Raw genomic sequence first — 17029 nt, 5'->3', positions numbered from 1 at the left:
ACCCCTTTTCTAACCTCAAAACCCACCACAACTGATGATACCCATCAAGGTTGAAACATGTCTGTGAGTGGTCTGTACTTGCTTTGCTAGTCCCATGCTGTGCTTAAAAGCTGTGTTAACAGCGATGCATCAGCTTAAATGGGCTCCATGTGAATGGATATTCCAGGCAAAAGGTAACACATTGTGTGCTCATTTGCATGTAATTTCCCAGAATCCCTTGCTGTAGTGGGAGCACTGTATGCGAGGTGATAATGGTTGAAAGGCAGGGTTGCAGACCTGTCTGAGACATGTGAATGTGCTCACAAGTGATATTCTTTATTGGCTATATGCTAACGGTGGATGTTTTTTGTTGCCTTTTCACCCACCATAACTTAAAATGTGTATATATATATAACAGTATATATATATATATATATATTAATGAATGGGTGTTAATGCGTAATTAACTGTGTTTTACCCTGCTTGCCACTTTATTGTATAGGAGGCCACGGTTATTATTCAGTGATAGGTTACCTCAATAAGGCCGCGCGTATAGTGCCCGCGATGGGCGACGGGTGACGTCACCCGTCGCCGCTAGCGAAAGTTATATTTCGCTTTGTGGCGGCGGCGCGGGCTTACTGCATTTGATTGGTTCAGGGGCTGTCACATGAGGCGACAGCCCTTGAAAAATCAAATATTGCCAGCTTCCAAAATCCGCGATGCGATGTCGCTCCGTCGCATTGTCGCCGTCGCGCTTACTATAAGCGCACACGGCGGCGGCGGCAATGCATTTGTTTTTGGGCGAAGTCGCGTCGCCATCACGGGCACTATACGCATGGCCTAAAAATGATATGGGAGTAAAATCTTCCCCAGCAGATTCACAGCATATTGAAAAAGAGATTTATATTTCAAATGCCTTTCTAAGCATCAATTTTAACAACAAAAATAGCATTTGTGCCCTTTCATACAAAGCCCACATTTCTCCTCCGCAGCAATGGATGTTTAAACATTCACATGGCCACTTGTACTGTGTAGGAGATGTAAGACTGGTCGGTGTATTACCCATGTTCCAATAGAAGCAATGAACAAAGTGAAGGGAGGCGGCAGGAAGTAAAATCATTTTCTAATACATTATTCATTGGTTAGTTGCTTCTCGTTCACAGAAATTCTGTCTTTGCTTAGTCCCATGAGTTCCATATGGAAAGATCTCCTGATGTTATACAATTCAATACTTTATCATTGGCACTGTCTATGGTTATTTTAGAGGCTACTAAAACTAAATTGACAAACATTGTATTAACTTATTCTGTTGCCTGTGTTCAGATAGGACACTGCTCCGTCTTTTGTTACTGCTTAAATGCAAATGTATTTGATATATATCTGGGAATTACAGTAGCAACAGATGTTTTGTTGGCGGTACCCTGTGTTCTGTGTCTAGCCAGACATAATAATTCGGCACCGGCATTCTCAATAAGCCTATTTATTACCATTGCTATTATTATTAATATTTGTAAAGTTAAAAAAAAATACATTTACCCCAATTGTCCTTTCGAGGACCAAATGTTGAGGGGCTTATTTTTAATATGTGACTGTACCCTAGTCAATTTCCAAATTTGTCACAAAATCTGTTTCGTGATAAAAGGTAAAACAGCTCTCATCTTCTCTGTGCATTTGCAGTGCCACCCCATGTGCAATCCTGTAGCATTAGTCTGTCTTAGGCCGCGTCCGTGTTTAGTGCTTGCGGGCGGAGGCGCGCTTCCGCTCGGCACTGAGCCCCTACAGACGCAATGAGAGCGGCTTTAGTAGGGGCTCGCCTACGCTTCCAATGAGGGCGAACCAGCTTCGTGACGTCACTGGCCCACCCGCCGACACGCCCCTGGACGGCGCGCTGTCTAAGGCCAGTGAAAGCACCCGCTTTCTCTCAGCCTGAGCGAGCCTCCGCACGCCAGGAGTAACCATGGCCGAGGCTTAAGATATTCATTTTAATTGTCAAGCCTTATGGGGTGGGGAATTTTCTGTGATTAAGTATTTTTAAGAGCCTTATACCACTCAGATCCTGACCGTTTTAGCGACTACGATTTATTTTCCCAATATCATGCTTATCATTTATATATATATTTCAGACATTTTTTCCATTTTTCTTGTGACTGATTTACTTTATACTATTGTGCCATGGACCGTTCATGTTAGAACAAAAACTGTTTGATTAAAAGAGCAATCCAAGCGGCCATTTTTGTTGTGCGTGTTTTTGAAGGGAAACTTCTTTGGCGGTACCTGGTGATAATTTTTGATGGGATAAATCTCGTTGAGGATAACGGAAAGGAACACTGTTATTATAGGAATTCCCAGTGAGTATAAACATACAAGTGCAAATAGCAAAAATGTTAGAAATCTAACATTTACTGTACAGTACAATAAAAAAAGGCGGAAGTGGAAAACATGCAAGGTGTGTAAACATATAACAAGAATTGTATATAGATTAATATAATATAGTAACTGCAATGATTATAAAAAACAAAACGGGGGTGTGGGGGGGGGGGGGGGGGGGGGGGGTGTTGGGGTGTGTGTGCCGAGCACGCACGTTCTAATGTCACCGAAATTGTGTTTTGATTTTTATGATTTATATTGAATTAAAGACTTTTGAGAGTAACGGCATTTAGATACTTTAAAATCCAAAATATATGTATCTGACTTTAGTTATCATAGGTCAATTATATCATGTACTCCAAGTGACAGTATGGAAATTTCGAGACAAAACTAAATAAAATAAATTATACTCTCAAATCTCTTTCATTGAATTAAAAACCTCACCATCGCAAACACAATTTCTGTGACAAAACACAAGGATGTTTCACCTACAATACGTGTGCTCAGCACACACAGCTTTTTTATGCATAGGATTGAAGCATGAAGCCTCACCAGATGAAGTCGCAGCCCACAGGACGTGGGCGCTTTGAAAAGCGGCCATTACTTGAACCCCAGCTATCAAGCCAAAGTGGCTACCGACACCGATACCTCCGTATTCCCGGAAGCAGGGGGTCTCTGGAGCTGAAATTAATGGGGTTCAGTTTCGGAGACCCCCTGCTTCAATTCTGATAAATGATAAGATACCCACTAAAGCTCCGTTACTGTTAACAGGGGAAATAACATTACATTATTGAAGTCATACGGGAACCTGGCGTTACTCACTTCCAGACACTGAAGTACTGTAAGGCAAAACCATTGTGCAGAAGCCCTATTTCATAGTCTAGATCAGTGTTTCCCAAATGGGGTTACGTGGACCAGTCCCAGGGGTTCCACCATGGCTCTCTTCCACCCCCCCCCCCCCGCTCCCCTATAGCGGCTGTGGAGAGGGTGAGCAGCCACGAAGAGACAAGACTGTTTGTTCCACTGAGGCTCGTGCGGGAAGCCCCGGCTCTGCACGCTGCTCGTTCGGGGAAGATGCTGCTAGCGCAGCTGGCTGACCCGTGGCAAAAGCTGCCGGTGAAGAAAGTGGAGAGCGAGGTGCATGAGAAGGGAGCGCGAGGAGGGAGGGTGGCGGTTACAGCTCGCGCCGGAGCAGGAGAGCAGTGACAGAAGAGGAGGGCGCATGGGATATCTACGTATAAGGAAAGTGTATGGCAGTATAGAAAGGTGTGAGTGAGCAGGGGAGGTGTATAGGATGGAGTGAGGGGAAGTGTATGGGAGAGTATAGGCGTGAGGGGAAGTGTATAGAAAGGAGTGAGGGGAAGTGTATGGGAGAGTATAGGAGGGAGTGAGGGGAAGTGTATGGGAAAGTATAGGAAGGAGTGAGGGGAAGTGTATGGGAGAGTATAGGAGGGAGTGAGGGGAAGTGTATGGGAAAGTATAGGAAGGAGTGAGGGGAAGTGTATGGGAGAGTATAGGAGGGAGTGAGGGGAAGTGTATGGGAGAGTATAGGAAGGAGTGAGGGGAAGTGTATAGGAAGGAGTGAGGGGAAGTGTATAGGAAGGAGTGAGGGGAAGTGTATAGGGGGAAGTGTATAGGAAGGAGTGAGGTGTGTGTATATGTGTATGTATATACTGTAGTATATATATTATATATGTACTGTATGTATATATAAATGTGTGTGTGTGTGTGTGTGTTGTATAGTAATGGAGAAACACGTGTATTGTAGAGCAGCATTTCCCAAATGGGGATCCGCGGAACCCTGAGGTCTTATAAAAATGTATTAGGACAGTGGGGGACTTATAAAAATGTATTGGGACAGTGGGAGACATATAAAAATGTATTGGGACAGTGGGGGACTTATAAAAATGTATTGGGGCAGTGGGGGACTTATAAAAATGTATTGGGACAGTGGGGGACTTATAAAAATGTATTGGGGCAGTGGGAGACTTATAAAAATGTATTGGGGCAGTGGGGGACTTATAAAAATGTATTGGGACAGTGGGGGACTTATAAAAATGTATTGGGACAGTGGGGGACTTATAAAAATGTATTGGGACAGTGGGGGACTTATAAAAATGTATTGGGACAGTGGGGGACTTATAAAAATGTATTGGGGCAGTGGGAGACTTATAAAAATGTATTGGGGCAGTGGGAGACTTATAAAAATGTATTGGGGCAGTGGGAGACTTATAAAAATGTATTGGGGCAGTGGGGGACTTATAAAAATGTATTGGGACAGTGGGGGACTTATAAAAATGTATTGGGACAGTGGGAGACTTATAAAAATGTATTGGGGCAGTGGGAGACTTATAAAAATGTATTGGGGCAGTGGGAGACTTATAAAAATGTATTGGGGCAGTGGGAGACTTATAAAAATGTATTGGGACAGTGGGAGACTTATAAAAATGTATTGGGACAGTGGGAGACTTATAAAAATGTATTGGGACAGTGGGAGACTTATAAAAATGTATTGGGGCAGTGGGAGACTTATAAAAATGTATTGGGGCAGTGGGAGACTTATAAAAATGTATTGGGGCAGTGGGAGACTTATAAAAATGTATTGGGGCAGTGGGGGACTTATAAAAATGTATTGGGACAGTGGGGGACTTATAAAAATGTATTGGGGCAGTGGGAGACTTATAAAAATGTATTGGGGCAGTGGGGGACTTATAAAAATGTATTGGGACAGTGGGGGACTTATAAAGATGTATTGGGACAGTGGGGGACTTATAAAAATGTATTGGGACAGTGGGGGACTTATAAAAATGTATTGGGACAGTGGGGGACTTATAAAAATGTATTGGGACAGTGGGAGACTTATAAAGATGTATTGGGACAGTGGGGGACTTATAAAGATGTATTGGGACAGTGGGGGACTTATAAAAATGTATTGGGACAGTGGGGGACTTATAAAAATGTATTGGGGCAGTGGGAGACTTATAAAAATGTATTGGGGCAGTGGGAGACTTATAAAAATGTATTGGGGCAGTGGGAGACTTATAAAAATGTATTGGGGCAGTGGGAGACTTATAAAAATGTATTGGGGCAGTGGGGGACTTATAAAAATGTATTGGGACAGTGGGGGACTTATAAAAATGTATTGGGACAGTGGGGGACTTATAAAAATGTATTGGGACAGTGGGGGACATATAAAGATGTATTGGGACAGTGGGGGACTTATAAAAATGTATTGGGACAGTGGGGGACATATAAAGATGTATTGGGACAGTGGGAGACTTATAAAGATGTATTGGGACAGTGGGGGACATATAAAGATGTATTGGGACAGTGGGAGACTTATAAAGATGTATTGGGACAGTGGGGGACATATAAAGATGTATTGGGACAGTGGGGGACATATAAAGATGTATTGGGACAGTGGGGGACATATAAAGATGTATTGGGACAGTGGGAGACTTATAAAGATGTATTGGGACAGTGGGGGACATATAAAGATGTATTGGGACAGTGGGAGACTTATAAAGATGTATTGGGACAGTGGGGGACATATAAAGATGTATTGGGGCAGTGGGGGACATATAAAGATGTATTGGGACAGTGGGAGACTTATAAAGATGTATTGGGACAGTGGGGGACATATAAAGATGTATTGGGACAGTGGGGGACATATAAAGATGTATTGGGGCAGTGGGGGACATATAAAGATGTATTGGGACAGTGGGAGACTTATAAAGATGTATTGGGACAGTGGGGGACATATAAAGATGTATTGGGACAGTGGGGAACTTTTAAAAAACCCTGGCGTTCCATGAGGGAAAATTAAGTGTTTTGCGAAAAAATAAAACATTTAAAAATTGCAGTCGCCAGGAGGGACGGAGTCACCAACACCACTGCGGGCTCCCATCCCCCATACACCAAAATAATAAACAAAGAAACTGATGCTATAATTATCGTATAAGTAAGAGTAAAACCTTATCATTTTCCCCCCCTGACGGGCACGTATACAGGGCGGCTGCATTTATTTATGGGACATGGAAAAGGACAAAACGTGTACTTGCCTTCCCCCTGGAAAAATGAAACTTTCAATTTAAAGGTATTTGATCTTGAACCAAGAAAAATTTTTCGCCTGTGGCAGATTTCTTTTTCCCCCCATGTGCTACAGTATGCTAAAAATATTTAAGGGGTTCCATTTTGTTGTACAAAATAAAAAAGGGTTCCACGACTAAATTTAATTGGGAAACACTGGTCTAGATGGGAGGTTTAGGTATCCAAATAAAAAAGCAAATCTTCTCTGCACTCATCGACATCACTGAATCAGACATCTCTGATATTCGTTCAACATATATTTATTTGGACAGCCAAAAACAGACAAGGAAACGGACAGCACAATGTTTCGGGGTATCCTCTTTGTCAAACTCTATGCACTGGGTGATTTGTATTTGTTTGTTCTTAAGAAGCTACCTGTAATGACTGAAACGCTGGCTTAATAAACATGTGCCCATTGTACTTAAAGCGATATGAAAGGCTGACCATTTCCACAGTAAGGCAGAGTGACAACAAGTGCTAATACTGTCATTGTTGTTTCATTGAGCTAAGGGGTATGCAGGAGTTACAGTATATACTATTGTATGAAAGAATTTCCCTGTCATTCTTTTTCCATTTAGAGTTATTATATTTGTACTGACACTGTGGGGCTCATTCACTAAACTTCGATAAGTGGCTTATAGTACTATAAATGCCTGTATAGCGCGATATTGCCTGTTTTGCTATTCACTAAGCTTCGATAACAGGGCAATATCGCGCTACAACGGCCTTTTATAGTATAGTACTATAACACCTGCATTAAAAGTCATGTGATAAGCCAAACAATGTCTGTAATGGCTTTTTTTTGTGCCAGAAACTGCTATTCACTAAGCACTGATAAGCATATCTATCGTACTATAAAAACTTGCAATATTTTATTGCCAGCTAAAGGCTAGTGCTAAAGATATTGCAAGATGGATAAAAGCATTATATTTTAGTTTAACTGCATAGGATTGATACCGGAGACCTGCGGGTACCCCCGGAGACCTGCGGATACCCCCGGAGACCTGCGGGGGCCCACGCCGGCCTCCGGTATCAATCCTGGGCAATAAAAAGAAAATTGGAGCCAGTTTCATTACCTTAGCAGTAAACAGCTAAGGTAATGAAAGGGTTAAATTGCAGGCACTGCTTTGTTGTTGGTACAGGGTGTGGGTGAAGCTTGTAGTTGCCCCAGGGTGGGTGTTTAGGCCTTGAGGGATGGTGGCAGTAAGAGTTAGCCCCTTCATTACCTTAGTGGTTAACCCCTCGCGCTACCCTCCCGCAGGGCCTAAACACCTACCCCCTGTGCCAACAACAGGAATGGGTAAAAGTGCTATTAACCAAAGATTAGTGTTGTACCGGGTCCTGAGAATAGCCGGGTACTGGCTACCCAGGGAAAAATAGAATATTTGTCGGGCTGGGTACTTAGCCAGGTAGCTTTGAATTACCTGCAGCTGGCGGCGGAGGGTGAGGAGGACCGCTGCGGAGGGTGAGGAGGACCATGGCGACATCCTGATTGCGGTGGGAGCAGCGGCAGACATCCTTGTGGCAGTGGCAGTCATTGTTCAGCCGGTGGGAGCAGCGGAACACATCCTTCACAGCTGGTGCCGGTGGGAGCAGAGGAACATGTGACCAGAGCAGGAGCGTTACTATTGGACAGCCAGCTCCTCCCTGGCTGTCCAATAGTAACACTTCTGCTCAGCTCTTGCCGTTCTCCAAGAGGAGGACCGTGGGAGCAGAATGGACATTACCCGGCACCGGGTTTCAGACTCCTGGTGCTGGGTCCGGGTAATTTCCAGGTACTGGAAATAGTGCTGGGTACCGGGTAATTTCCAGGTACCCGGTACATCACTACCAAAGATGACTAATAGCGCTTTTCCTCATTAAAAAAAAATGACTGTGCAATACATAAATACAACCCCCCCTCCCCCTCCAACCCCAATACATACAGTACAGTAATGGGCAAAATTACTATTATCCAGATATGGATAATAGTGCATTTGCACATTCAAAATTAAATACTAGCCAGCCAGCATAAAGTAAATAAAAGTTCTACCTACCCCATGCAGAATGAAGGCCACCCTCGTCTTCTCCGTCCTACGTGGGCAGCAACATTACAATTAAAAAAAATAACAACTAATGGCCCCTAACCCCTTAATCACCTTAGCGTTTAGTAATCCAAAACAATTAAATAAAACCAAGATCCACAAATACAATACATAACAATTAAATAAAAACAAGCATTTGCAAAAAGAATACATTGCTTGTCACTGTGCATATCTATACCTTAAAGGGTCATAGATAAACACATTGGCAGTCAATGGGCAACCTAAAAAAAAAACAACAACAAAAACCAATAAAAATACCAAATACAAAAATAATATACAATCAATATTTTTCTTACCTTTGATGTTTCCACCCTCTGATTTTCACTGCAGCAGGAACCTCTTGATTCTCAACTTCTGGTAAATTATTTTCTTCTTTCTTCAGTCTTTTCTTCTTTCCTTGTAATCCAATTCAATGGGGCAGATGCTGTCCCATCGGCTTCTTAAGATCAAATGAGATGGCTCAGGCCTTCCATAAGGCTTTTGACGTTACATTTGAGTGTCAGATGCTACACCCCCAATCGGATTGGTTAGTGTACCATGTGACAGATTATTATTATTATTTATTTTTAAGGATGTGACATCATCAAAAGGGAGGAAGCCAGCCAATCAGGAAGGCTATGCTTCACTCCCTTAAAGATAACGTCACCAAAACAAAATGGCTGCCATCACGTTACTCCAACCAATTGGATTGGGAGATATACAATGTGAGGCATCACATGGTACACCCCCAAACTGATTGATTGTAGTAAACCATGTGACAGCTTCAATTTTTTGTAAAGGATGTGACATCACTCCCTTTAAGATGACGTCACATCTTTTGGAGAAAAAAAAATGGAAGCTGTCACATAGTACTACAACCAATCAGATTGGGGGTGTACCATGTGATGCCTCACATGGTATATCTCCCTGTCCGATTGGTTGGAGTAACATGTGATGGCAGCAATTTTGTTTTGGTGACATCTTAAAGGGAGGGAAGCATAGCCTTCCTGATTGGCTGGCTTCCCTCCCTTTTGATTAAGTCACATCATTTAAAAAAAAACATGTCACATGGTACACCATCCAATCGGATTAGGTGTGTACCATCTAACACACAAATGTAACATCACAGGCCTTACATAAGGCCTGTCCCGTTTCATTTGATATTAAGAAGCCGGCAGGACAACATCTGCCACATTGGATTTGATTACAAGTACAGAAGACATATAACTGAAGAAAGAAGAAAATAACTTACGAGAAATTGAGGAGCATTGCGTCGAGGATCAAGAGGTTCCTGCTGCAGTCGGAATTGGACGATGAAGACAACAAAGGTAAGAAAACCATTGTATGTTATTTTTGGTATTTCTATTGTATTTTTTTTTAAATTTAGATTGCCCATTGACTGCCAATGTGTTAATCTATGTCCCTTTAAGGGTATAGATATGCACTGTGACAACCTACGTATATTTTTTTCAAATGCTTGTTTTTTTAAATGATTTTATTTAATTGTTTTGGATTTGTGGTTCTTGTTTTTAATTGTTTTGGATTAGTGGTTCTTTGATTTTATTGTTTTGGATTGGGGTTCTTGGTTTTATTTCATTGTTTTGGATTTGTGTTTATTGGTTTTATTTATTTGTTTTGGATTTTTGTTGATTGTTTTTTTTTGGTTGCCCATTGACTGCCATAGTGACAAAGCATGCCTATATTATATAGGCATGCTGTACCACTGTGCCAATCAATTGGTTTATTGGCATTTCTAAAAATGTTTTAATATAATGTGTTTTATTTAGTTTTTTTTTTTTTTTTTTTTAAATCTTGCCCATTTATTGCCATAGTGGCAAACCACTGTGCCAATCAATAGGTAGCGGGGATTGAGGGTGGGGGTACTTGCCCCAGGTTAGGTGGTTAGGCCTCCCGGGTGGGTAGCGAAGGAGGGAGGTTAATCCCTTATTTACTTTAGTAGTTACTATAGCTTACGATAGCGGTTACTATAGTTACTATAGGGTTGCCAGGTGGCTTGTCCAAAAATACTGGACAAAATAGTGAAAGGCGCGGCGCGTGCGAGAATCGTTGGTGGGGAAGAATGTTATTTATAAATTACCTGAATGTTACATAATTTATTTCTAAATTTTACTCCAAGTATTCACCAATTCTGTTTCGTGAAAAATCTGGGGAGGGGTCATAGGAAATAGTGCAAATTGGTATATGATTGGAGTGAAATTTAGAACAAATGATGTAATGGTCAGATCATTTATAAATAACTGGCATGCAGTCATAAAGGTCCATGGCGAGCAATAATGCACCCCTCCTCATCCTCTCTTTCCCCTTATCCTCTCACCCCCTCGTCCTCACACCCCTCCCCTCATCCTCTCAAACCCACTCCCTTCATCCTCTCTCATCCCCCCTCCCTCCTCTCTCATCCCCCCTCCCTTCATACTCTCACCCCCCTCGCTTCATACTCTCTCATCTCCCCCTCCCTTCATCCTCTTTCATTCCCCCTTCATCCACTCTCATCCCCCCTTCCTTCGTCCTCTCTCACCCCCTACCTTCATCCTCTCTCATCCATCTCTCCCTTCAGCCACACTCATCCATCCCCTCTCCCTTCATCCTCTCTCATCCCCCCTCCCTTCATCCTCTCTCATCCATCTCTCCCTTCAGCCACACTCATCCATCCCCTCTCCCTTCATCCTCTCTCATCCCCCCTCCCTTCATCCTCTCTCATCCCCCCTCCCTTCAGCCTCTCTCATCCCCCCTCCCTTCAGCCTCTCTCATCCCCCCTTCCCTTCAGGCTCTTTCATCCCCACTCCCATCATCCTCTCACCCCAGTCCCTTCATCCTCTCACCCCCTCCCTTCATCCTCTCTCACCCCCCTCCATTCATCCTCTCTCACCCCCCTCCCTTCATCTTCTCTCATCCCCCCTTCATCTTCTCTCATCCCCCCTCCCTACAGCCTCATCCCCCTCCATTCATCCTCTCATCCCGCTCCCTTCATCCTCACTCCCGCTCCCTTCATCCTCTCACCCCCTCCCTTCATCCTCTCTCGCTCTCTCCCTTCATCCTCTCTCGCTCTCTCCCTTCATCCTCTCACCCCCTCCCTTCATCCTCTCTCACTCCCTCCCTCCCTTCATCCTCTCTTACGCCCCCTCCCTTCTGCCTCTCTTACCGCCTCTTTTCATCCTCTCTTACCCCTCCCTCCCTTCATCCTCTCTTACGCCCTCTCCCTTCTGCCTCTCTTACCCCCTCCCTTCATCCTCTCTTACCCCTCCCTCCCTTCAACCTCTCACCCCCCCTCCCTGTAATTATCACCCTCACAGGACAGCCAGAGAAGACACACACAACAGTACAAGTACAAACACACACACATACACACACACACCAGGCCAAAACAGAACAAACATACACAGGACACAGAAAACACAGGACAGAAGAGACAGGAGACAGGACACAGCCTCACCTCTCTCCACTCCATGCTTTTCCTCAGCTCTTTGGCCCCACCCCCAGGCTCCTGCCACCTCCTCCTGATTGGCTGCTGCTGTGTAATGCAGCCAATCAGGATGGAGGAAACTGCCCAGCTCCCTAGCAGCAGCAGCCCTGCTCTATCCCTTCCCAGAGGAAATCCCATGATTGGTTACTAAGTCCAGAGAAGGAAATACCGGACACATACATGTCTGGTATTATCTCTCATTTTTTACTGGACAGAGTAACCAAATACCGGACTGTCCGGTTCAATACTGGACACCTGGCAACCCTAGGGAGGAAGAGGAGGATGGCCTTCATTCTGGCAGGGGTAAGTAGAACTTTTATTTACTTTATGCTGGCTGGTTATTTTTAATGAGCAAATGCAATATTATCCATATCTAGAAAATAGTACTTTTGCCCATTACTGTATGTGTTGGGAGGGGGGGCGTTGTTGGTTCTGTGTTGGTAGGTAGTAGGTATTTTAATGTTTAATGGGGGTAGAGGGATTGGGTGAGTGGGTCCTTGGCCCAGGGTGGGTGGTTAGGGCTACCAGTGGGTAGCGGGAGGGGTTGGCCCCTTCATTACCATAGCGGTTAACACCACTATGGTAATGAGGGGATTTACTCCTCCCCCAACCTTCCCGGTAGGCCTAACAACCCACACTGGGCCATGTACCCCCTTCACTTACCCCCAATAAACCAGCTACTGTGACTTTACGGCTAGCCACTAAGGTAATGAAGCTACTTTAATGTGAATTTTACTAATAGTGTACGGGAGCAGGGTGTCTCCTGAACTGCATTAATTTCAGCCTCGGGACCCCCTGCTTCCTGAGATATAGGCCCTGGTATGGGGTGCCGGTATCCCGCATTGTTTAAATCTCCCGTTCACGTGACGCAGGAGATTTAAACGTTCAGGAGATACTGGCACCCCATACCGGGGCCTATAACTCAGGAAGCAGAGGGTCCCCGGGCCTGAAATTAATGCGGTCCAGCTCAGGAGACCCCCTATATTTACACTATTAGTAAAATTAACATTAAAGCAGCTTCATTACCTTAGCAGCTAGCCGCTACGGTAATTATAAAAAAAATGTAATACAAGTGTGCGGGAGCAGGGGCTTTCCTGCCATTTTTAAATTCCTCCGCGTCACGTGACAGGACGATTTAAATACTGCAGGAGATACCGGCACCCCATACCGGGGCCTGTAACTCAGGAATAAATGTATGTTTTTTCTTAGTGAATACCATTTGACATGTTTTATAGCACGATAAAACAATGTAAAGTCACTCGGCAATTACATTGATGTTATCAAAGTTTAGTGAATAAGCCCCAGTGAATCTAATACATAATTCTTGTATTTGTAGTCCATAGTCTGCTCCGTATAAGAATAAAGCGCTACATCCACTCATAACAAATCTGATATTCACAATTATTACACCTGGAATCTAACAGAACCATATCGTTTTAATATCTGCCCCAGATAACATTTATATTCCCATTTTGATTAAACTGTATCAAGTATCTTACCAATGGTTTTGTGTAAACTTGGTCTTTTCTCTGAGGTTTTCTTTTCAATCCTAGATTCTGAAGATTTCACTTTCTTTTCCTGATTTGACACACTTTCTGATGCTTCTTTGTTTGTGTTATTGTCAGTGACGGTTATATTTTGCAACACTGGCTTTTTGGGCAGTTGAGGCTTCGCGGGAGTCAATTCAGCAACGCTTGCCGCACCTTTAGCCTTTTCCATTTTTGAATTCAGAACATTTATCTCTGTGCTTCTGACCTCTGCCAATTCCCCTTCGGAGAATGGGAAACATTCTACTTTGTCCTGTTTAAACTCGGCACTATATCTTTTCACTCTGCTTGACTCTGGGCTTGCGCCATCTCTGTATCTCAGGGACAGAGAAGTGGATCTTAACTTAACTAAAAAGGGGCTCTTGTCTTCAGGATCTGTCTGTAAGTCTGAAACAGCAGACAGATCACTGACAGCTGGCACAGTGCTCTGAGCTGGGGCAGAACAACTAATGTCTGCTTTGTCTACAGACTTACAGTCTGAGTCAGGTAAGGTTTCCTTTTTTCTAACACTGCCCTTGTTTTCTGTGCGGATAGCAGCAGGTCTTGGATCATCTTTCACTCTCTCACTTACAGACATACTTGACTTAGGCAGAGACAATTTGATGTTTTTTGGAGTTTCGCCTTCAACGTTTCCTTTCAGGGAAAAACTGCCAGTCCTTGGTCTTTCCCAGGCCGATGACACAGAAAACTTTCTCAGCATGCCCAATTCAAAAGCGGCCTTTTCCACTTTTTTGTCTGTGTTCCCTACTAACGTATTATTTTCTTTATCAGACAGAGGTTGCTCTGGGGTGCTCCTACTTTTATCAGAGCGAGAAGGTCCATGCGGGGACCCGTGGGAATGTCCCAGAGACACACTCTCTGACATTGACTTACCTAAATCAGGAAAAAACGATGTTTTTTCTTTACGTTTACTTTGCACAGGTTCTACTGCTATCCTGTCATCTTTCACTATGCTTTTTTCAGGAGTACTTACATACGGTAGAGGACAATCCCCCTTTTTAGATGACAGTTCTGAGTAAAGTAAATGCTTTTCTATTGCACATAAGCTATTGGCTCCACTTTCATTTATCTTCTCATTTGAATCTTCCACCAATGTATTTGGGACCTTTGTCTCCCCATCCAGTTTTATATCTGGATCACTAGTGGTATCTTCAAATTGCAAAGTTAGAGTGTCAGAGCATTCCAGTTCAGGTGATCTGAAGTACGTTTCCTCCACTGTAGCCTCCAATTCTTTTACCATTGTGATCTCAGAACACAACTCGTTTTCTTTTTTCCCTAAGCTGTGTGATAAGAGGTTTGACAGGTCAGGTGCTTGTGCTTCAAGACTGTCACTTATTCCAGCTGTCATTGTTCCTGCAGCCTTCTGGTCCCCGTGTTCTTTTGCAGATGTTGTCACTTCTTCGTTCATGTCACTCTCATCTTCCTCTTCAGTGAAAGTCAAATCAGCATGAGATTCTAAATGTAGCACCTAGAGAAAGCAGACAAGATCAACTCATCTTTTTGTAAACCTAAATATTATCTAGTACAGAAGAGTATAAGCGGACACTTTAATATTTTTAAACAGTGCCTAGAAAGTATGATGTTCAACCATTTTTTAACTTGTGCCTCACAGTGCAAACATGCTAAAAACACTTCTTCATCGTTATCGGTAATTATTTTGTAATTCTTTAGAAATCATGTACATAAGTAACATGCAGTATGAACGATCTATTTAGAATATGGTTGTAGAGCACAATTATTCAATCTAGTTTTTCTCACGTCCCAGTCACATTGCTTAGAGACCTCCTCCCTTCAAAACTCCCATTTAACCTGTTAACACCGTTTATTTATTTAATCATGTCCATAGACATACTCATGCAGTCAGATGATTGGTTGCATAGTAGGCCAGGAAACCGCAGATGGCAACTTCCTGACCACCGCGTTATCGCGGAATCCCTGCGACCAGTCTAATAGCCAATCAGGATTAACACAGCGGCTGTCCCTGCTTCTGAATGGGACTCCCGCTGTTTGATTCCTACCGGGCTGCACCTGTCTGTAAGAGAGGCGCAGTGAGAGTACATGAATCAGTCACTCACTCTGTGCCTTGCTAATAGGCGATTGCGCTGATTTTATTTTAATAACATATTATTGAAGTCCTGGGGACCCCCTGCTTCCAGAGATACAGGCCCCGGTATTGGGTGCTGGAATCTCCGGCATGTTTAAATGTCCCGGTCACCTCATGTTCATTTTCCATGACAATCAAACTGGTCTCCTGGGAACCTAACTTTCTCTTCTACCCTCTTTAAATACCAGAAACATTTCACTTTGTCCTATATCAGGCTTCGTTTCTTTTTAAATCATCTTGCAGGTTTTCTATTACATTTGGCATTAACAATACATGCCTCTCTTGTACTTAGGCATATATTATATTCAGCTGGCCCTCCCGACAAACCAGCCCCAATACCCACTATACCATGCTTACACATTGTGCTGTTTTACTATCTGCCTCCCTTGTCTTTACTACTTTCTTATATCCGAGACATTTTCCATGTAATACCCTAATCCTCTGAAACTACCATCCTATGAGTGTCGGCCAAGCATCAATTCTCCCCATATTCTTCCCAAAAGAAAACAACAGTTTACGTGAAGTACGGTACTTCAATACTCACTAATCCTACAGTCCTTATTCCTACTGTGAAATCTCATGTATATAACTGCCATCTTAAAATATATAATTTTACCAACTGACAGCACTTTTACTTGTCACTGCTTATATAGAGGTATGGGGGGAGAAGAGGATTGGTTTGTGATATACCGCAGACGGCCTTCTATTCTTGCTTGACCTCTGGTTTTTTGGCTTTACTGAAAGCCGGTGCTTTGCTGCAGAGTTATCCAGGACGGTAGAAAACCGAGCAGGGATGTCAAAGCCAGCCGTCGGTGAGATGCTGCTGCTGCCTGCCCTGTGAGGGGATGTTCTCCAAGTATTTGTCAAGTTCTCCTCTGGAGAAAGAGGTCTGGATGAATGCCCTGAAGATATCTAAAGTAAAGAAACAAAACATCAAACATATATCACCATGTACTGTACATGTTTCATTCCTGCTGAATGATTAGAGGCCACAACGGTTGGCAAAGACATGTGCTACAGGTCCGTCTGTCACCAAAAATAATAAGCATGAAAATAGTTATACCTTCCCTACCCATAGCATATTCCCTTCCTAAATAGAGACAAAAGTTAACCGTATGTTAACACTAGAACCCCAATACCTGCACTCAAAGTATAATGTAGATAACAGTAATGGTTGGGGTATACAATAGCCCACTATAGGAGTTAATAGATCTCCTCAAATCGACACATCAATTTGAGTATTGTTGTTAACAATACTCACCTTGATGTGTCGATTTGAGGAGATCTATTAACTCCTATAGTGGGCTATTGTATACCCCAACCATTACTGTTATCTACATTATACTTTGAGTGCAGGTATTGGGGTTCTAGTGTTAACATATGGTTAATTTTTGTCTCT

General features: G+C 43.2%; 1 protein-coding gene across 5 annotated transcripts in view; it reads right to left on the bottom strand.

Moving 5' to 3' along the window:
* Window positions 1–17029, bottom strand: part of CRACDL (CRACD like) — a 161618-nt gene that overhangs the window by 12975 nt on the left and 131614 nt on the right. For 3 of the 5 annotated variants that reach the window (XM_075590507.1, XM_075590505.1, XM_075590508.1), the window contains 3 exons: window positions 16321–16542; window positions 13479–14994; window positions 7860–8012 (listed from right to left, as the gene is read on the bottom strand). In XM_075590507.1, the coding sequence (XP_075446622.1) occupies window positions 7860–8012; window positions 13479–14994; window positions 16321–16542 (1891 nt within the window). The remainder of the gene's footprint in view (window positions 1–7859; window positions 8013–13478; window positions 14995–16320; window positions 16543–17029) is intronic. The other 2 variants (XM_075590510.1, XM_075590509.1) reach the window with 1 other exon arrangement.

This window comes from Ascaphus truei, chromosome 3 (assembly GCF_040206685.1).
Source record: "Ascaphus truei isolate aAscTru1 chromosome 3, aAscTru1.hap1, whole genome shotgun sequence".
NCBI classification, from domain to species: Eukaryota; Metazoa; Chordata; class Amphibia; order Anura; family Ascaphidae; genus Ascaphus; species Ascaphus truei.
Note: the sequence above shows the minus strand (reverse complement) of the source record. Positions and strands in the feature narration are given on the sequence as shown.